Here is a 22,244-nt window from a genome sequence, read left to right on the forward strand (position 1 = left end):
TACTTTGAATAAAGGACAACTAAACCAACAGGAACTGTCCACAATTACTGCAAGAAAAACTAATTACAATTTATTTACATTTAAAGTATTAAATATTAAGATTAATATTAATATTAAACGTTATTGCTTTAGTTGTGGATTAGTTTTACTATAATATATTGCAATTCATTTTTATTGCACAGACTTTTTTTTGCTTTTTGCAAAAATAGATACTTAAAGATTTGTAATTTGGGTTCTTTACAGTACCGGTATATTGGGTTTAATATTATGCATATCTTGTAAAATACAACATAAAATGATTGCTAATGATAATCATAATCATAAGCATAAGTTTGTACCTTTGGAAACCCAGTAGAGAGACACTCCTTCTGAGAGGGACTCGGACTGCAAAAGACAAAAAAAATACCCAACATTACTGAACACATTCCAACAGCTGGACCACCAAAGACATGCAGTCTGAATGAGAACCCATTCAGTACCAGTTTCTTTACACTTTACAGAACCTTTATTATGGTTCCACCAATTCTACAAGTTTATTTAACTGGCAGCACTGTTTCAGTGGGGCTGTGGGGAACAAATAAACTTCATCTTTTTGGATCTGATGGATCATTTGGAAGCTGTAATGATCCATCTGCTTCTAACAGCCAAGAACAGAACAATATTTAATCACGTTTTCAACACCTTCCTTCCCTTTCAGCAGACCACAGGAGTCGGGTCATCATTTTGTAGTCTGTCATGTTAATGCTGTAATGTTCTGAACATAGTTATAATTCACCACAGAACATGATGAAGGCAATTCTTTTGGAAAACTTAATTTATGTCTGTCACTACAAAAACAGTGTCTATCTAATTTGAGCATCACAAAAACTATAAAATGAAACACAACTTCAGAACAAATCACAGATAAAAAACTGGATTGGTTTATAAAAGAGGTATACAATCGCCAATCATAGAAAAACATTGCATTTTGAAAACAGAAAGAGATCATTGAAAAAAATAACTTTTTAGTGGCAGAAAATGTAAAAAGATTTCCTTCATTTTAGAGCATTTTGATTGGTCCATTCACCATAAAATAAAAATAAAACACAGTGTAAAGGACAGTGGGTTCTTTCAAATTTCATTAAATTCATTTATATAAAATTCACATTTTTAGGAGAGGCATATCGGTCCCTTCTTAAATCATCAAATTTCAGATTTACATAATGTTAGAAACTGGTAAACTGTTTTTTTTCATAATACCAATGATATGCAGTCACTAAGTTAAAGGCTAATTTACTAGGTTGATAGAAGATCTACACACTTACATGTGTTATACATTTATTTAATGTTACTTTGTTACTTATATATGTTTTCATTATACCACAGTAAGTTCCGACCCTGCAATATGATTGGCTGAGAGGCGTTTTATGATGCCGATAATGCACTGTAACCAAAACTCCCCACATACAGCATACAGGTAACCTAGCAACGATGCAGCGCTTACAAGCCAAACAGCGCAGCTACAAACAGAGCAGCAATGGAACTATTTTCATTTGCAGAGTTTTTATAACCAAACAGATCGTATTTCCTCATCCTCTTTAACTCATAATCTGTCAATGAACAGCGATTACGGACGCAATAATACACTCAAGGTTTGTGCTATTACACGTGCTATAATATACTGCGACCTTGTGCCTACGACTGCAGCACAGCAGTGCCAATATTACACATTATAGCACTAACCTTTAGTGTATTATTTCGTAAATAAACAACAATTTAATTGTTTTACAATTACAAAGCAGATTTTTTCTTGATGAATGGAACAATAGAGATGGAGAAAAATAGCTTGGATTTTACATTTACTTAATTGGAAGTTAAAAATGTTTTTTATTGACATTAACAATATATTGTATGTACTGCACACAACATTACAGTTTGAAAGTTAACAGTGATATGAGACAAACCCCATTCCAAATGTAAAATTATTTAAAACTAAATGTGTAAAAAAAAAGTGATATTTTGCTTCAAAAACCGCCTGAAATTCTAATTATACAATTAAAATATATATATATATATAATTTTAATAAAGGATAAAGTGTTTTCTCTCAAAGGTCTAAATATATAGAAATATATAGAAATCTCATCCAATATAAAGCAAAATAGCATTCTTTTCACCCAACCTATACACACACATACATTTATATATATATATATATATATATATAACCACACACACACACACACACACACACACACACAGCTCCATGCATGCAGCTCTGCTCTTCCGTACAGCTGAAACACACCCTTGGGCCGAATACAATTTGACACAATTACTGTCGGCGGTTCTGTCAGTAAGCAGATTAGGGCTGTAATGTCTTTATTGAACGAATCCTTCATGTGGAGCGAAGGCCTCACCCCCCGACCACACCACACACACACACACCACACACACACACACCCTGTGCCCCTGCCTGTGCCCCTGCCTGCACCCCTGCCTGTGCCTGTGCCCCTGCCTGCGTGATGCCGGCGGCGGGATGCTGAGAATCGGCGTTATTAAACTCACCAACATCGCCCAGAGCATGACAGGCTGTGAAATATGTGGTGAGGAATGCGAGGGTGTGTATTACTGAACAGTGTGTGTGTGCATATATATTTATATATATATGTGTGTGTGTGTGTGTGCGTGTTTGAGATGAAGGAGGTCCTGAGGCTGCTGATGAATATGCCATCATGACCTGGAAGCATTTAATGTGCCAGGGGAGGAACATGGATAATATGAGTGTGTGTGTATGTGTATATGTGTGTGTGTGTATGTGTGTGTGTGTGTGTGTGTGTGTTATGCATACACTGTGAGAGCCATTGTCTCAAATTAGCTTAACTGCTATTCAACATCTTGTTCAACACATAGGCGCCTCTATTGTTTCAGTTCTATTGGATTCCATTGAAATCAGCTTAATTCAGTTATACACTATTATATATTCGACTGGCACATTCAGAGGGGGGTCATGGGGGGGAACCGCCACTCCTGGTTTCCCCATTGTTGAAAAAGCCTCACTAAAGTGCCCTCTACAGTGGCAAAAACAGAGACAATATGCCCTTTTAGATGCCCTTCTTGTGAGAAAAGGTGATTAAATGCCTGCTAGGGTGACACTTCTTCCAATAAATTATAATCATGTGCCCTCAAGATCAAGAATTTTTTTGATAATGAGTCTTAATAAAAGCCCATCTATGGGTGTCCTTCTGCCCTTCCAGTAGAAAAGGGTGCAGAGTCCCAAAGGATGCTGTTTTTTCAGGAGAGAAAATAAGAACAATAGCAAAAAACTATTTGAATTTGATTTTACAAGCATAAGTTGTTGTTGGCAACCACCACTGCTATATTCCAGACACTGTGTGTATGTCGTTATGTGTGTGTGTGTGTGTATGTGTGTATGTATGTACCACAACTGTAGCTGTGTGAGCCGCTCCATCTCCGCCTCCATGTGCTCCTGAAGCTCCCCCGGCCGCAGAACAGCCTGACAGATGGGACACACGGGCGTCTGAGCATCAAACACACACTTCACCTTACCTACAACACACACACATACACAGAAAAAAGAGAGACACTCTGCTCTGTAACATTACATTATTGGACACTCTGCTCTGTAACTTTACGTCATCAGACACTCTGCTCTGTAACTTTACATTATTGGACACCACACTCTATAAGTTTACGTAATTAGACACTCTGCTCTGTAACTTTACGTCATCACACACTCTGCTCTGTAACTTTACATCATCACACACTGTTTTGTAACTTTACGTCATCAGACACTCTGTTCTGTAACTTTACATCATCACACACTCTGCTCTGTAACTTTACGTCATCACACACTCTGTTTTGTAACTTTACATCATCAGACACTCTGCTCTGTAACTTTACATTATTGGACACCACACTCTATAAGTTTACGTAATTAGACACTCTGCTCTGTAACTTTACGTCATCACACACTCTGCTCTGTAACTTTACATCATCACACACTCTGTTTTGTAACTTTACGTCATCACACACTCTGTTTTGTAACTTTACATCATCACACACTCTGTTTTGTAACTTTACGTCATCAGACACTCTGTTCTGTAACTTTACGTCATCACACACTCTGTTTTGTAATTTTACGTCATCAGACACTCTGCTCTGTAACTTTACGTCATCACACACTCTGCTCTGTAACTTTACATCATCACACACTCTGTTTTGTAACTTTACGTCATCAGACACTCTGTTCTGTAACTTTACGTCATCACACACTCTGCTCTGTAACTTTACATCATCACACACTCTGTTTTGTAACTTTACGTCATCAGACACTCTGTTCTGTAACTTTACGTCATCACACACTCTGTTTTGTAACTTTACGTCATCAGACACTCTGTTCTGTAACTTTACGTCATCACACACTCTGTTTTGTAACTTTACGTCATCAGACACTCTGTTCTGTAACTTTACATCTTTGGACACTCTGCTCTGTAACTTTATATTATTGGACACCACCCTCTATAACTTTGCATCATTGGACACTCTGCTCTGTAACTTTATGTCATTAGACACCTCACACTGTAACTTTACGTCATTGGACACTCTGTTTTTTATCTTTACGTCATTAGACACTCTGATCTGTAACTTTACATCATCGGAAACTCTGCTATTTAACTTTATATTAATGGACACCACACTCTATAAGTTTACATCATCGGACACTCTTTGTAACACATGCTTTGTAACATTATCACAAGATACCGTTAGGAATCTCTACAACTCCTGGCCAAGATGTTTAGTGTGCAGTCTTGAAATACGTATGAATTACACACTACTTCTGGATTTGTAGCTCAATAGACTTAAAAAAAAAAACTAATTTAAGAAAATTCTTTAATAATGATACAAAAGTGCCACCTTTTTAAGACTTCAAAATAATCTTAGAAAGCATATTTTTTATAATATATTTGGTATCTATGGTTACAGTGAGATTGTGTCATCCTACATCGTAGATAGAATCCCAGTCTCATCAGGATGACTGGTTGGGTTAAACAGCGGGTCAGAACGGTTCCATAGAATAACTCCATTTCAATTCCCCTGTTCCGGGGAACGCTGTGGTGTGATAATGCATTGCCACAGTGTCCCACTCTAACCGCTGCAGGGTGAATCACCTACAGGCGTCTTCTGCTGCTGACAGATTGGGAAAATCTATTAACCAAATAAACCCTGTCAACAGCGAGGCGGGCGGCAGCATGACGGAGGAAACAGAGGGCAGCGGCTCCGGGCGCGGTTTTCCCCACTGAAGCAATCGCCTGCTAACAACAGGCCAAATGAAAGCAAATAGATGTGAATAAAACATGGATCTACATGCGGGAGATACCTGGTCCTGCGCCCTTCAGGAAGCCCTGCCTGTCAGCGCTCTGCGCCGTCTCACACGGGCTTCGTCCCAAATGAATTCCCTGACATGCATGGACTGCTCCCTCATCTGCCTCCCGCAGAGCTGGCATCAGTAAACAACCAACATCTCCCACCTGAAATTGAATTTATAACCAAATGACTTCCATAGATAACGTCTGGCGGTAATAGAACGATAAGAGGAAATCGATTTGACTCGGGAAGGACTTGTCCTATTGTCTCTTGTGCAACTTTAGGGGACAATTCCCGTTTACCTCCTCCTTCAACAGTAACAGTACGAGAGAGAGAGAGATAGTTATCTACAAAACACACCAACGGAACAAAGTACAGAAAACATTCAAACTCAACTCATACACTACAGTATATGGACAAAAGTTTTGGGACACATGGTCAATCCAAAATAGCTCTAAAATCGAGGGTGTTAAGAAGAGTTTATCCTGCTCAATAGTCTCTACTGTCCAGGGAAGCCTCTCTAATAGCGTCAATGCATTGGATGCAGTGCCATATACACCGTGTTCCAAATTATTATGCAAATTTTAGATTTAACATTTAAGTGTCATAAAGATCATATTTTTGTTTCTCAATTAAACTCATGGATGGTATTGTGTCTCATGGCTCTTTGGATCACTAAAATGAATCTCAGACACCTGTGATAATTAGTTTGCCAGGTGAGCCCAATTAAAGGAAAACTGCTTAAGAACGATGTTCCACATTATAAAGCAGGCCACAGGATCTCTCAAAAAGGATCTCTCTGCTGCAAGGTATGAAATATTTAGACTATTGTCCCAACATTCTTGATTATTGATGAGTGTTGTGCAACCCTGGATGGTCCAGATGGATGGAGTAGTGGATGGTTGGTGGATGGCCACCACATCCCAACAAGGCTGCTACGTCAGAAAGGAGAAGGCGAAGTCATGTTTTGGGCCGGAATCAAAGGGAAAGAGCTGGTAGGCCACTTTCTTCCATGGTACGAAAAGAAGAAGAACCATTTTAGCTTTTGATTTCAGTGAATGTGTAATCCTCCTTATGCTGAAAATTCAACAAATTACCATTTTCAGTTCTTTCCAACCTCAAAAACTCTGCTGTGCATAATGCTGCACAGCAGCATAATTTCTGCAACCAAACAGCAGGGGGCGCCCGACCTGTGGGGGCTTCACTTTTGAGAGGCGATGCTCTGTCCAGCTATACACAGTCTATGGTTAGAACAGCTGTCAGTCAGATTCAAGAGTCCTGTAGCAACTGAAAAACGCAGAATAATGCTATGAATTAGTTGCTGTTTTTAATTTAGTTAATTTATAAATTATATGCTTATAGTTCACAATAACTATAATATATATTTCCTGATTAAATACTATGTAATGATTTACATGCACCCATTGTCATCCCTTCTCTGAAGGGTTAGAAGGGCCTTACTGGACACCACTGGTTAAATGAGACACTTCCCACCTATAGTGCACATTGAACTACAGTAAAATGCGGTTTACCCAAACACAACCAAACCACTGACTTCACGTTGCTTACAGAACCATCACTGAGATTTTACAGACATTAGAGATGTTATTGGATCTCCCGGCAGGCATCATGCCCTTGGTCACACCCTGATACCCCAAAACGACAGGCCTGATCTTCAGGCACGCCGGAAAGGTCCATATCTTCTTCTGTGCGGCGGGTTGACTGCACATGCCAGCATCCATATGACAGCTGCCACCGTCACGCCGACAGACGGATTCCGAGACGGCCGGGAGCTGACCTTTCCAGAATGCCACATCTCATCCCGATGCTCCATCACATTAGGACAATATGTCAGGAGCCAAAAAGGACAAGACTCCAGGCTAGAGCCAAAAAAGGACAGCACTCTGGGCCTCCATATTTCCTGGAGTTACGCGGAGGAGCGTGAGCAGTTACATCACCCGGGGCCAGGCGGAGGAAGGCATCGTGCAGTTGATTGGCAGGAGCAGGGGGGGGGGGGGGGGTTGCTTTGGGTGTTCTATCAGCATGTCATAATGTCAAACGGTGATGGAGAAACGCAGGCAGCCAAAACAGCAAAGCCGGATCTGAAAGGCTGTGTTTGACTCCCTCCCTGTGTCTGTCCCTCATGTCCTGAATGCTGCTCCGGAGGTTTACTGACAGCAACTGTCTCTTCTTACTTCATGTAAACCGTGCAGGATATACACGACATGCCAAAAGTCATGGGATAACAAACAGTGAGTATAATAAGCGGGAAGTGCTACCTCAGGAGATTCCAGTGAATGGATGGGACATTCCATTTCTGGAGTTAGTTTCACATCGATAGTGTGACGTGTGTACTAGGAATATGTCATACTGTAGAAGGCATTAGCACCCACAGTAGACAGCACAGTGGGTGGTAATGATAGTGACCAGTGGCATCTGGCTAGAATTGCCTGTGTGAACAGACAATAGACTCTGGCAGACAGAAAAAAAAAAATTCCAGCACGACCAGATTCTGCAACAGCTTCTACCCCCAAGCCATCAGACTCCTTAACTGCAGAGACTGAACTGATGGTTTTTCTGTACATGCACACACACTCTTACCCCACTTACCCCAGAAAATGGAAAGCACTAAAAACCCTACTACCTCACTGGACTCTATTGCACACTGTGTAATAGAGTAATTACTACCTCACCTGGTCTTTTTTGCACACTGCATAATTTGCACACTGTCTTGTTATTTATTATTCTTTGTCTGTATTGTGTTGTATTGTCTGTCTGCACTTTTGTACTGTTGCACTATTGTTCTGTCTACACTGTGTTTATGTGCACCATGGTCCTTGGAGGAACGTTGTTTCGTTTCACTGTCTACTCTGTATATAGCTGAAATGACAATAAAAACCACTTTGACTTTGACTTTGACTTTGAATCAACCAATAGAAATGCTCCAAATTGAGCTGGAATAAAATATTTTACACATTATTTGATTTTTAATAAAAAAAAAATCAGACAATGAAAAATGCTTAATCCAGTGACTCCACATATAATAAAACACACAAAACCTCAATTTTATTATTTTATTACAAACTCTGCAACTTAGAGAGAGAGCACACCTAATCCCACACAAATAGAGGTTTAGAGAGAAAAATCCAAACTGCTGCTGACTGCAATGCCATCAGCACTGAAATATCCCACTAAGTTAATGAGAAAAAAGCATTGAGCTGATTCCTGAGCATCAGTTCCAGCTTTCAGAGGCAGTTAGCTGCTCTCCTGCTTCAGGCCACGGGTTTCTGCAGGCTTTCGGTGCTGTCGTAATGGGAACTACCTCTGAGTAATCTGAGGGCAGGCGGAAGGCCGGGTTGGGTGGGGGGGGGGGGGGCGTGTGGGTGTATGTAATGGGGGACGGGTGGGGTGGGGGGTGGCTCTCTGGCAGGTTTTCTGAGGAGACTGGCGGTTATTGAAGTGAATTGGCCCTCTCCACACCTGCCATGCTTAGCCCAAACACCGTCTGGTTCATATTTAAGACATCAAATGTTTCATTTTATACAGGGGGGATTTCATAGTTTCTTAAATATGCTTTCTGAAGTAAATGTGAGCTGGGGGGCTGGGGGGGGCAGCGGTGGTGGATATGTAGGGCGCAGTGAGCCGGTTTTTATTGGAGAAAATAATGGGCCATTGAGAGAGCCTATTTAATGGGCAACATAATAGGCAATGTAGTAACACATCTGCTGTGGAAAGTCATTTCCTTCATTTTCAAAGGTACCTTTCCTTTTTTTATCCCCTCTTTTTTTAATCAACTCACAGCTCGACTGCCCTGGCATCGGCCGCCGCTAGACACGGCCGCATGCCGCGGGTCCGCTTTTAGAAGCCTCCTCGACAATAAACACTAATGATCATTGTGTAATATGCGCCGCGATTGAGGACATCAGAGAAAAGGAGCCAGAGCAATATTAGCCCACTAAATCCTCAGGGGCTCGGGTCCAAACACTACCAAACACTGCAGAGATCCGCTGAGTGTTTCAGACCACCGGCCTGTACATTAGATCAACCCGTCCAATCAATGAGCCTCCTTTCTGTTCTCACTAGTCTGTCAATATCTAATGTGCACCAAATGGTTATTTAATGATTGGTGCATACTGTAGAGTCAGGTTTGTAAAGTTTTGGATAAGGGTAAGGAAGGTTTGTAAAGATTTGGGTCAGGGTAAGGAAGGTTTGTAAAGTTTTAGGTCAGGGTAAGGAAGGTTTGTAAAGTTTTGGGTCAGGGTAAGGAAGGTTTGTAATGTTTTGGGTCAGGGTAAGGAAGGTTTGTAAAGTTTTGGGTCAGGGTAAGGAAGGTTTGTAAAGTTTTGGGTCAGGGTAAGGAAGGTTTGTAAAGTTTTGGGTCAGGGTAAGGAAGGTTTGTAAAGTTTTGGGCCAGGGTAAGGAAGGTTTGTAAAGTTTTGGGTCAGGAAGGTTTGTAAAGGTGAGAGCCACGGTAAGGGAGTGTGTGTAAAGTTTCAATTTACAGTAAGTATAGGTTTGTAAAACTTTGGGCCAGGTTAAGGAAGATTTGTAAAGTTTTGGGTCAGGGTAAGGAAGGTTTGTAAAGGTGTGGGCCACAGTAAGGGAGGGTGTGTAAAGTTTCAGGCTACATTAAGTAACAGTTTGTCATGTTTTAGGCCAGGGTAAAGGTTTGTAAAGTTGTGGACCACAGTAAGGGAGGGTGTGTAAAGTTATAGGCCACAGTTAGCAAGGGTTTGTAAAGTTCAGGGCCATACTAAGGGAGGGTGTGTAAAGTTTCAGGCTACAATAAGTAAGAGTTTGTCATGTTTTAGGCCAGGGTAAAGTTTGTAAAGTTGTGGGCCACAGTAAGGGAGGGTGAGTAAAGTTTTAGGCCACAGTTAGTGAGGGTTTGCAAAGGTGTGGGCGGTAAGGGAGGTAAAGGTAAGGTAAGGTAAAGGTACGGGAGGGTGTGTAAAGTTTCAGGCTACAGTAAGTAAGAGTTTGTTATGTTTTAGGCCAGGGTAAAGGTTTGTAAAGTTGTGGACCACAGTAAGGGAGGGTGTGTAAAGTTATAGGCCACAGTTAGCGAGGGTTTGTAAAGTTTTGGGCCAGGGTAAGGAAGGTTCGTAAAGTTCTGGGCCATAGTAAGGGAGAGTGTGTAAAGTTCCAGGCTACAGTAAGGGTTTGTAAAGTTTTGGGCCAGGGTAAAAAAGATTTGTAAATTTGTGTGCCACAGAAGGGTGGGTGTATAAAGTTTCAGGCTACAGTAGGGAAGAGTTTGTAAAGTTGTGGGCCACAGTAAGAGATGGTGTGTAAAAGTTTCAGGCTACAGTAAGTAGGAGTTTGTCAAGTTTTGGAATGTTTGTAAAGTTGCATACTACACTAAGGGAGGGTGTGTTAAGTTCTGGCCTAAGATAAAATTGGGGTGTATTGTTCTGGGCCTCAATAAGGAGGTCTGTAAAGTTCTGGGCAGTAAAAAATGAGTTTTGTAAAATTAAGGTTTAAAGTAGGTTTGTAAAGCTCTGTGTCGCAATTAAATGATTTCAACATTTCTGGGGCACACTAAGAGGGTTTAAGTTATTTTCCACAGCAAAGGTGCACTGTAAAGTTCTGAACCACAGTAAAAAGGTTTGTAAAGTTCTTGGCTACAATAAGGAACATTTTGCTAAATTTGTGGACCATAGTTAAAGAGGTCTTAAAAGTAATGGGTCACAGTAAAAGAATTTGTAAAGTTTTGGGACACTATAATGGAGATTTGTAGTTGTTGGTGATGGTAAACAGAGTTGTGGGGTTCTGGGCCACAGTATGGAAAATTTGAAAGTTTATAGTCTACAGTTAGGGAGATTCAACTAAGTGAGGGTTTTTGTAAAGTTGTGGGTCATAATAAGGTATGGTGTGAAGAAATGGAATTCGTAAAGTTTTGAGGCACAGAAAGAGAAAAATAATAAAGATGGTTCTTGGTCACAGTAAAGACATTTGTAAAGTTATGGTCCAAAATATGGGAAGTTTGCAAAGTTTTTGTTTCTCAATGGTACAGATCCAGTCTTTAAAGTTCTTAATCAGCAGAACAGAATCAGCAGTCCTGTTTTAGCTTGTTAATCAGTAATTACACACTGACTGGTGAGCACTGCTTCTTGGGCCGATGATCAGCATGCATTAATAGCATTAGCCTTCCAGGAGCTATGTTTATTTTTTAATTCTCTCTCTGTGGAGAGAAGCTAATTGGAGGCTAATGAGGAGAAATGTGATTGCCTCATCAAGACGTCTCATTAGACCATACAGCATCCTCTACATACTGTATAAACACCACTGGACAGCCTGAGTAAGCGAGAGAGAGAGAGAGAGAGAGAGAGAGAACGAGAGAGAGAGAGAGAGAGAGAGAGAGAGAGTGGTGAGTAAATGGTGAGTCAGGTAGAGTATATAGAGCAGGGGTGTCCAAACTTTTTTTCTTGGGGGCCAGAAGGAGAAATATATTTGAAGTCACGGGCCACAGACTCTATAATAAAACAAATAATGAAATATACCACTTTAAATAAGACTTTTTTCCTGATTATTTCATTTACATGCCATTTTACTTGACTTACTTACTTACTTATCTTTATCTTTGACAGTGTTGTGTAAACTAAGATTTAAATTGATGTTTAATTTCATGATGTCTCTTAATATTAAACTCCTTAGTTACGGCAACTTTTAGACTATTTTGCCCCGTTTTTCTGCAGTAGAAATGCGCACTCTCTCCGCTTTTAGACTCTTTGGCCCCGTTTTTCTGCTCTAGAAATGTGCACCCTCTGCGCTTTTAGACTCTTTGGCCCGTTTTTCTGCTCTAGAAATGCGCTCTCTCTCCGCTTTTAGACTCTTTTGCCCGTTTTTCTGCTCTAGAAATGCACACCCTCTCCGCTTTTAGACTCTTTTGCCCCGTTTTTCTGCGCTAGAAATGGCACTCTCTCCGCTTTTAGACTCTTTGAAATGCGCACCCTCTCCGCTTTTAGACTCTTTGGCCCGTTTCTGACACCTAGCGTTCAAACTTTGAAAAAATACCTCGCGGGCCGCTCCAAAGAAGGAAACGGCCCGCAAATGGCCCGCGGGCCGTAGTTTGGACACCTCTGATATAGAGTATAGGGGAGAGGGAGCAGTGTTCACAGCGTTGTGAGTCTGAGTGTGTTAAACTGTTTAACAGTGTTTAACACACTGCTGCACATTCCTCCACTAACACTCCACCTCCCCAAAACCTCCACACTCACGTCACACAGCACAGCCTGGCATGCTATAAACCTCCAACAAAACCTGTGTGTGTGTGTGTGTGTGTGTGTGTACTGTCTCCCTGAGAAGTCATCAGCTGGAGTTACGAGTACGTGAAGCCCGGCACTTCAAATAAACCCTGTGAGTAACATAGAAACAATCCAGCTTTTAGAGACACCTGCACACACACACACACACACACACTGAAAGTCTTTGAAGTATACCTGTGCCTCCTGTGTAGGTATATATATATATATATATATATATATATATATATATATATATACAGCTCTGGAAAAAAAATAAGAGACCACTTTACTCATTTTGCTTTTTATAGGTTTATATTTGAGTAAAATATTTCTCCCAAATTCCAAATAGATACATTGTCATTAAAACCATTTATTTGCAGAAATTGAGAAATGTCTGAAATAACAAAAAAAAAAGATGCAGAGCTTTCAAACATCAAAGTTTTAAGAGTTCAGAAATCATTATTTGGTGGAATAACCATGGGTTTTATTACAGTTTTCATGCATCTTGGCATCATGTTCTCCTCCACCAGTCTTACACACTGCTTTTGGATAATTTTATGTCTTTACTCCTGGTGCAACAAATCAAGCAGTTCAGTTTGGTTTGATGGCTTCTGATCATACATCTTCCTCTTGATTATATTCCAGAGGTTTTCAACTTAGTAAAATCAATTGGGTAAAAAATTTTCCAGAGCTGTACATACCATAGATGTCCATATGTTTGTGGACACTCCCTCTAATGAACACATTCAGCTACTTTATTGTAAGTTGTTACACCCATTGCTGACACAGATGAGCAAATGCACACACCTACAGCTTGTCATTCCCTGTAAAGAGGCACTGCTAATAGAATAGGACTCAGATAGCAGATAAAACGGTTTCTGTTATTTTGTCGCCCCCAGCATTCTTGCTTTAATGACCCTCTCTGATGAAGCCATTATTCCTGTATAGAGGCCAGACTCACCTGTCCCTCATCCTCACAGTCACAGTGCAGGTGTGAAGAACACACACTTTCAAACCCCGACACACACCACAACACGCCCCCCTGTTCCGACACGTGACCCTCACACACTCGGATAAGATCAGATAGTTTTACAGTAAGAGTATCAGATACTACAGTAGAGGGGGCTGCGGTTTGTTTTGACTGGGCCGAGTGCTAATACACCGACAGTACTGTTACACACTGGTCTCTGTTCGGGCTCTAGTCTGAATCCAGTATGAATTTTAAAATTACATTAAATTACAAGATTTTGGGTAACACTTTACAATAAGGGTACGGTAATTAACAGTACTTACTAGAGACACTAGTTAAGACATTATTAACATTTCTAAATCATTTATCTAATGTCTTAATGTATTATGATTTATAATATTATGATTTATAATATTATGACGCATAAAAATTTAGTAAGGTTTAATAATGTCTTAAAGAGTACCAATTTATAATTAATTCAGATATTAGTTAACTATTTACCAATGTTTATTACTGTCGTAAGCAATTTAATTAATTACCCTTATTGTTACCAGATTTTGTGTCTATGTGCCGTCAACGTTAATGTGTTAATATATACATATATAATTAATCAGAAAACTTTAATGCATTTTTTATGCAAATGAATAATTTGGCCTATTTGGCCCTTTTCTCAGAGTCTGGTGATGTATACGTGTTTCAGAATTTTTTAAAGCATACAAAAAAAAAAAAAAAAAATATATATATATATATATATATATATATATATATATATATATATATATATAATTTATTTATTTATTGCTAAACAGTTCAGAAGGTAGATTGCTTTGTATTGACTATGTAATCTTTATTAATCTTTATTGAAATCTTTATCTTAATCCTAATCTTTATTAATGGCTACTGTACATACCCATCCCTTCCTAAATCTCTTTCATTGATTTTTTTTTTATTTTACAAAAAAATATACATTATTAAAAGTTTCAGTACTAAGAAGGAAACATGTGATTAATCACAGAGAATTGAATTGAATTAAATTTTGTTTCATTAGTAACTTTTTAAAGCCGAACTTTAAACACACCCATTTAAGCCCCACCTCTAATCGTCACACACACACGCACACGCATGCACGCACACACACACACTTTATCATCTGATAAATCTTTCCTGATTTAGTCTTTGAAATCTTTGGATTGTTAGAGCTTAAGACTGAGACAAAGCATTGTACACACACACACACACACACACACACGGACAGTAGAAAAGAGACAAGTGTATTTATCGGCTAGGCGTGTGGACGGTGGCACAGTGGCTGATTTTCTCATTTTATTGGCCACCGGCGTAGAACAGACCTGAGCTTGTTCAAGAGCAGCCAGTGAGACTGAGCCTGTCTAAACACACACACACACACACACACACACACACACACACACACACACACAGAAAGAAGGAAGGAGAAGAAAGAGTGATAGACAGAAAAAGAGCAATTGAGAGAGGACAATAGGAAAAAAGATAGAAATGAAAAGAGTGAGAAGAGAGGGAAACAGACTAACAAGAAGTACACAAAAGATGGACAGAACAACATGCAGAAAAAGAGAGAGAGAAAGAATAATACAGAATAATAAAGCATCGAAATTGTTCATTACTTACAGTCATATGACAAAGTTTGGGCACCCCTATTAATCTTAATCATTTTTAGTTCTAAATATTTGGGTGTTTGCAACAGCCATTTCAGTTTGATATATCTAATAACTGATGGACACAGTAATATTTCAGGATTGAAATGAGGTTTATTATACTTAAATACCTTTTCTCATGATTGGATACACCTGGCTATGAAGTTCAAAGTTCAATGAGGCTACCAAACCAATTCTGTGCTTCAGTAAGTCAGTAAAAAGTAGTTAGGAGTATTCAAATCAATAAAATGATAAGGGTGCCCATACTTTTGCACAGGTCAAATTTTGGTTTAATGCATATTGCACATTTTCTGTTGGTACAATAAACCTCATTTCAATCCTGAAATATTACTGTGTCCATCAGTTATTAGATAAATCAAACTGAAATAGTTGAACACCCAAATATTTAGAACTAAAAATGATTAAGATTAATAGGGGTGCCCAAACTTTTTCATATGACTGTATCTCTATCTTGTATTATAGAGCCCAGCTCCAGATGAACTGCAATATTTTACCAAAAAAAATCACCCCAGATTGCTGTAACACTTTCGCAGCATGCAGTTATGTTTAGGAACATATGTAAATGATTACAGGTGTTTTCTGATTAGACACTACTGGGTCTTAAAACAAGAGATTGTAAAAAAAAAAAGAAAAAAGAAAAGCTTCCCCCACTGCCCTATAAAAAGGCATTCTATGGATGCTATTTCTTGGGTATTGTGCCTCTTGGTGAGAGATCAATGACTGTTAGACATGCCTCTTTGATGCATGTACAGTTTTATCCAATAAATCTATTATTTAACTTAAGTATTGTAATCATTTATACAGCTCTCTCTCAAAAAATTAGGAGTTACTTTTATTTTACCAAATCGAAAAAAAAAAACTCTAGAATATAATTAAGAGGAAGATGGATGATCACAAGCTTTCAAACCAAGCTGAACTGCTTGAATTTCCTGCACCAGGAGTAAAGCAGCATAAAGTTTTCCAAAAGCAGTGTGTAAGACTGGTGGAGGAGAACATGATGCCAAGATGCATGAAAACTGTGATTAAAAACCAGGGTTATTCCACCAAATATTGATTTTTGAACTCTTTAAACTTTATGAATCTGAACTTGTTTTCTTTGCATTATTTGAGGTCTGAAAGCTCTAAATATTCTTTGTTATTTCAGCCATTTCTCATTTTTGAAAATAAATGCTCTAAATAACAATATTTTTATTTGGAATTTGGGAGAAATGTTGTCTGTAGTTTATAGAATAAAACAACAATGTTCATTTTATTTAAACATATACCTATAAATAGCAAAATAAGAAAAACTGATTTAGAAACTGAAGTGCTCTCTTCATTTTTTCCAGAGCTGTATATATCAACATTACAATCACACATACTGTAAGTCAGTGTTTAGCTCACACTGATTCCGATAATCTATTAAAGAACCAACAGTCTATATTCTGCACAAACTGTAGAAGAACTTTTGATCATTTCAGACTGTTTACACAGCCCCGCCCCTCTAGAGTCACATGTTTAAGAACCCTATAGGCATCTAGTGTCTAAATCTGTCTCAGTATTTCTCAGTATGAAAGGAGGAGAAACACAAACAGGACTTTATTAATGATGCTCCTCTGACCTCTCACTAACACTGGTCCTGAACTTCCACCTGCTTTCAGAAGACCAGGCAGGCCACCCAGTCTGAAGGGAGTTCACCGTAAAAAACACACACCAGCTCCCGCTGCTCAGAAAAACATGACTTCATCCCCGAGGGCTCGTCATCGAGCTCTGAGACAAACGGCATCTGCGCTTCAGACCGTATTCATCCGCGAGCGCTGCCACGGCTCTGGAACCCAACGGCAAATAAACGATTAGGGAAAGTCGGCCTGAGCTGTACACTAATACTGCAGAGCAAATAAACCATCAAACACAAACCCAGAACCGTTTCCCCACATCAAACAAACCTACTTTAACAATCTGGCAAAAAATGACATTTACCCAGTTTCCCCCCCTTTTACCCCGAATACAGTCGATCAGCCAAACAGTCAGCGCCTGTTTTACACTGGAGTGTAGAGGATAATGTAGTTCAGGGGTGTCCAAACTACGGCCCGCGGGCCATTTGCGGCCCGTTTCCTTTTTTGGAGCGGCCCGCGAAGTATTTTAGAAATAGAATGAAAGTTGGCCCGCTGTTAAGCAGGTTTTTATAATGTGAGATTCAAAGTTTGACCGCTAGGTGTCAGAAACGGGCCAAAGAGTCTAAAAGCAGAGAGAGTGCGCATTTCTAGCGCAGAAAAAACGGGCCAAAGGGTCTAAAAGCGGAGAGGGTGCACATTTCTAGCACAGAAAAACGGGCCAAAGAGTCTAAAAACGGAGAGGGTGCCCATTTCTAGCGCAGAAAAACGGGCCAAAGAGTCTAAAAGCAGAGAGAGTGCGCATTTCCAGCGCAGAAAAACGGGGCAAAGAGTCTAAAAGTGGAGAGGGTGCGCATTTCTAGCACAGAAAAATGGGGCAAAAGAGTCTAAAAGCGGAGAGAGTGCGCATTTCTAGCACAGAAAAACGGGCCAAAGAGTCTAAAAGCGGAGAGGGTGCGCATTTCTAGCGCAGAAAACGGGGCAAAAGAGTCTAAAAGTGGAGAGGGTGCGCATTTCTAGCGCAGAAAAACCCTCAACATATGGTATGGTATATTTTCTCTGTATAAACTAGTGCATACAAAATACTAACCGATACTTACAGGTACTTAATTGTGGGTACAAGTAAAAAGAAAAGAGGACAATTACCAGAGTAACAATTGGGTATTTTTTTGACATTTACCATGTCATTTTATGACATTACAAGCCTTCCATAACTGTACGCTCAGGAGGTAAGTTTTCTTCCTGCTTCAGCCTGACAGTTGGGCTTCCTGCTAGAAGCTAGGAATTTTAAAGCAAAAAAAAAACAATTATAATTTTAGTATTTATAAAAGACATAAGCATAATAAATCCCTGGGAAAAAATAAGAGGCCCAATAACCAATATATATATATATATATATATATATTTATATATACATACAGTAATTACACTAATCCATTTATCTCAACAATATGAGTGTTTTTACACAAAAAAGCACCACATATGATTTGAACAGATGCAAGTAAACACACATACAGTAGAACGTAAAACAAATGTTACTGAAATTTCCACAGAAATGCTTAACTAAACCAAAACAGCTTTTAGTTACTATTTAAAGTCACATACAAACTATAATCAGAAAAGTTAGGACAGTACAAAACAGCTGAAAGAAAGCTAAGAGAAAAATAAGTTGCCTTCAAGATCACATCTTTTCTAGGGGTGTTCATGCATTTTGCAACAAGACAATGCAACAAAACAAGGGAGAAAGAGAGTTCCAAAAATACAAAAGTGGCTGGTAACAGGTAACCAATAGAATGGGCAAGCCAAAAGATGATAAACAAAAAAGAGTCAGTAATGAAAGTAGGTAAAACAATGAAACTCGTCATACTGGGAACTGGGAAGGGCAGGTGGAGCGAATTAGTAACTTGGAGAGAACTTAAGTCTTTATAGCACAGTTCATAGTTTTGAGCAGGCTGACTAACAGCGTCAAGACTGACATGATATTTTGCGAATGAAACACCTTTTAAAGCTCCACTAGGTAGGATTGAGATTTTGTGCACGTGGGCTCCCCCTACAGTTGCAGAGTGTAATAAATGTTTAATTAGAATTAAAGGTCAGAAAGCAGGTCACAGTTCTCGCGAGCGTTGGTGGTGGCCGCCTCGGAAAACTTACAGAGTCTGGTTTGAGCTCAGAGGAGCCCCGGCACAGACACGAGAGCACCGCTATTCCTCCTATTACACCTCAATGCAGCGCTGCAGTGAGTTTCAAGCTGTAATTTTACTTCTTTAAAAAGATCAAAAATCAAGGAAATCCTACCTAGTGCTGCTTTAAGTAAAAATGTATGTAAAAAAAGGAATATAGCTGTTTGAATTTGTTAGGCCCACATAAACATTGAGAAAACTTAGGTCAGTGTGTAATGACTAATACATACAGTTAGCACATGGCTAATTGGTTGAGGACTACTTTCATTACTAACAAAACTAAAAAAGCAAACTTCAAACATGTAATTTGAGGAAAAAGGGAATTATATTGTACCCCAAACTACCCAAATCTTTTACCTCACTCAAAAGCGTCCGACTGGCATGCTCCCTCCAAACACCAGCCAAATGCTCTCTGCTTGACTGGTGATTCAAATAAGCCAACATTTCCCCCTCAAAACCCTCAAACACAGCCGTCCTGTAAAAAATACAGCGCTGACCGCCAATCGAGACAAGCCACACAACAGGAGACGATTTAAAGCCTGTTCTACAGGACAACATGCTGGCTAACGCAGCACAACAACCAGTACGGCTGCTTCTCCAACAAGACATTAGCTCAGCGCCTCGCTTTGTTCAGCTCATTAAGTAGCTAAAGGCTAATTAGATGGCTAACAAGTAGAGAGTGCTGCGGAGAGGTCGCTTTCACCCCAGCCTGAATGAACCAGGGACCACTGCCATGCTGAAGGTTGCTGGGAGGGCTGTGGGAGGGTAGGGGTTGCCAGGACTTTTGGATGCCAGAAGACTGACAGCAGAGTTGGCAAGGTCGCTAACACAGCAGAGGAAACAAGTAAAGGAAGGGTCAAGAGAATCTTTGCTCTGATTGAAGAACTGAAGTGGTATTACCAATGGAATAGGACTCTTTGGACAAGATAGCAATGAACCTATTGGCACCATTGGGCTAGAGATGAATAAAGTCCCTCAAAATTGAGCCGCATAGTAGTAGAACTGTGTTCTATGGAATGATGGAGCTCCCAGATCAAAAAGTCCATTGTGTTTATACTGCAAAAGCAGAGTGGATTTTTCCAGTTTGTCTGGTAAGTGTAACGTCCCAACAGTATAAATGCAGTGGAACTGTTGGAATTAAGACACTGGAGATGAAAAGACAGTTTAGAGTAGGAAAATAAGATGGGAAATGGGCGTGGCCCTACACATTGAATAACTGGAGTAGTATTACCAATAAAATAGGACTCTTTGGACAAGATAGCAATGAACCTATTGGCACCATTGGGCTAGAGGTGAATAAAGTCCCTCAGCATTGAGCCAAATAGCAGTGGAACTGTGTTCTATGGAATGATGGAGCTCCCAGATCAAAAGTGTCTCAGACCGCTTTCATTGAGTTTACACTGCAGAAGCAAAGTGGATTTTTCCAATTTGTTCAGTAAGTGTAATGTTCCAACAGTACAAATGCAGTGGAACTGATGGAATTAAGACACTGCATCTAGCCAGCTATAAAGGCAATTACCTTGTAGTGGCTTCATTTTTGAGAGACGATTCACTGTTCATGGATATAAAAGAAGGGTCAAGAGAATCAAACCTCTTTTTATTGTACGTCTCTCACCCTCTCTCTCTCTCTCTCTCTCTCTCTATCTATCTATCTATCTCTGTCTGGCTATATAACTCTCCGTTTTGCTCTAATTGAAGACCTGGAGTTGTATTACCAATAGAATAGGACAAGATAGCAATGAACATATTGGCACCATTGGGTACTGAGCTGTATAGCAATGAAGTCTTGTTCTTTGGAATGATGGAGCTACCAGATCGAAAGTGTCTCAGACCATTTTCATTGAGTTTACACTGTAGAAGCAGAGTGGATTTGTCCAGTAGGCGTAATGTCCCAACAGTACAAATGCAGTGGAACTGTTGGAATTAAGACACTGGAGCTGAAAAGACAGTTTAGAGGAGAAAAACGAGGTGAGAAATGGTGGTGGCCCTACATATTATACTGCAACCAACCCGCAATAGAGGCAATAAACTTGTGGTGGCTTCATTTTTGAGAGACGATGCACTGAACGCAATGAACCTAGATAGCAATGACCCTTTTGGCACCATTGGGCTAAAGGTGGATAAAGTCTCTCAGCATAGAGCCATATAGCAGTGGAACGGTGTTCTCTGGAATGATGAAGCTCCCAGATCGAAAGTGTCTCAGACCGCCTTCATTGAGTTAATCAAGTTTCATGCTTTTATAAAGTTATTGGTATGAAGGTAATCACAATTACTAGTACCATCACTTCACACTACTGCCAAATTGTGTGTGTGCAAGTTTAGCGTGAGCATTGCCATGCTAACCTCATCACCATGCTAACCTCATCACCATGCTAACCTCATCACCATGCTAACCTCATTACCATGCTAACCTCATCGCCCCTCATCAATACTCTTCCCAGTTCCCCAAGCCAATACAGCCAATGTGTGCCAGTAGAGGAACAAAGGCCATCCTGTCTCAGTTGGTATAGATCTTTACCTCTCTGTTCTTGTTCAATCAGGTCATGAAACAAATCAGTACTAAGGGCAGTTGATGTGTTGAGTGTTCACTCACAACCCCCTCCCCCCAACACACTGCCTTCCCCAGTGGGGAATATGGCTATTGAACACACGTTTAGCCTTCGCTAATGATCCTCTAGTCTCAGCTCTCAACTCTTAGAGCAGGTTTGTGTCTGAACACCTTTAGTCTGGGGTGGAAATCCCTGACCTCAACAATGATCGAGTTTTGATTAATCTGAAAATGATTCAGTTCGTTCCAACCATAAATGAGCAATAGGTCATGTGATGCATGGAGTGTTAACCATGATGAATCACTGATTCACTGGCCAAAAACCAAAACTAAAAATGTATTAAAAACTAAAAGGACACTCAATTGATGTGCAAATTTGAGAAAAAATGTATGGCACTGAAACAACTCAAACCACAGCTAGGTAAAGTGAAAAAATAATAATAATCTGGTTCCGATGGCTCATGTAACAGGTTAAATACAGTCAGTTCTGTATACCTGTACAGATTGATCCCATTCACACATGGAGTCTTGATAAGTTTTGAGTATTAAGATTACATTTGGATGAGGCCAAAAGATGAGCTTGAGCTTGGGGATATAAAGTGCCCCAGCACTGAGCTGTGGGGTTCTCTGGAGTGATGGAGCTCCATCCAG

The 22,244-nt window shown here is 39.9% G+C and overlaps 1 protein-coding gene across 3 annotated transcripts in view; it reads right to left on the reverse strand.

Annotated features, from left to right (window-relative positions):
• The window catches only part of rnf220b (ring finger protein 220b), a 61,722-nt gene that overhangs the window by 16,843 nt on the left and 22,635 nt on the right, over nt 1-22,244 (reverse strand). For all 3 annotated transcript variants that reach the window (XR_007441493.1, XM_022670245.2, XM_049486164.1), the window contains exons 3-4: nt 3,418-3,544; nt 339-384 (exon numbers count right to left, since the gene is read on the reverse strand). Coding sequence is in view for 2 of the 3 variants with exons in the window: in XM_022670245.2 (XP_022525966.2) it covers nt 339-384; nt 3,418-3,544 (173 nt within the window). In the remaining variant the exon portion in view is untranslated. The remainder of the gene's footprint in view (nt 1-338; nt 385-3,417; nt 3,545-22,244) is intronic.

The sequence above is a fragment of the Astyanax mexicanus genome, chromosome 12, assembly GCF_023375975.1.
Source record: "Astyanax mexicanus isolate ESR-SI-001 chromosome 12, AstMex3_surface, whole genome shotgun sequence".
NCBI classification, from domain to species: Eukaryota; Metazoa; Chordata; class Actinopteri; order Characiformes; family Acestrorhamphidae; genus Astyanax; species Astyanax mexicanus.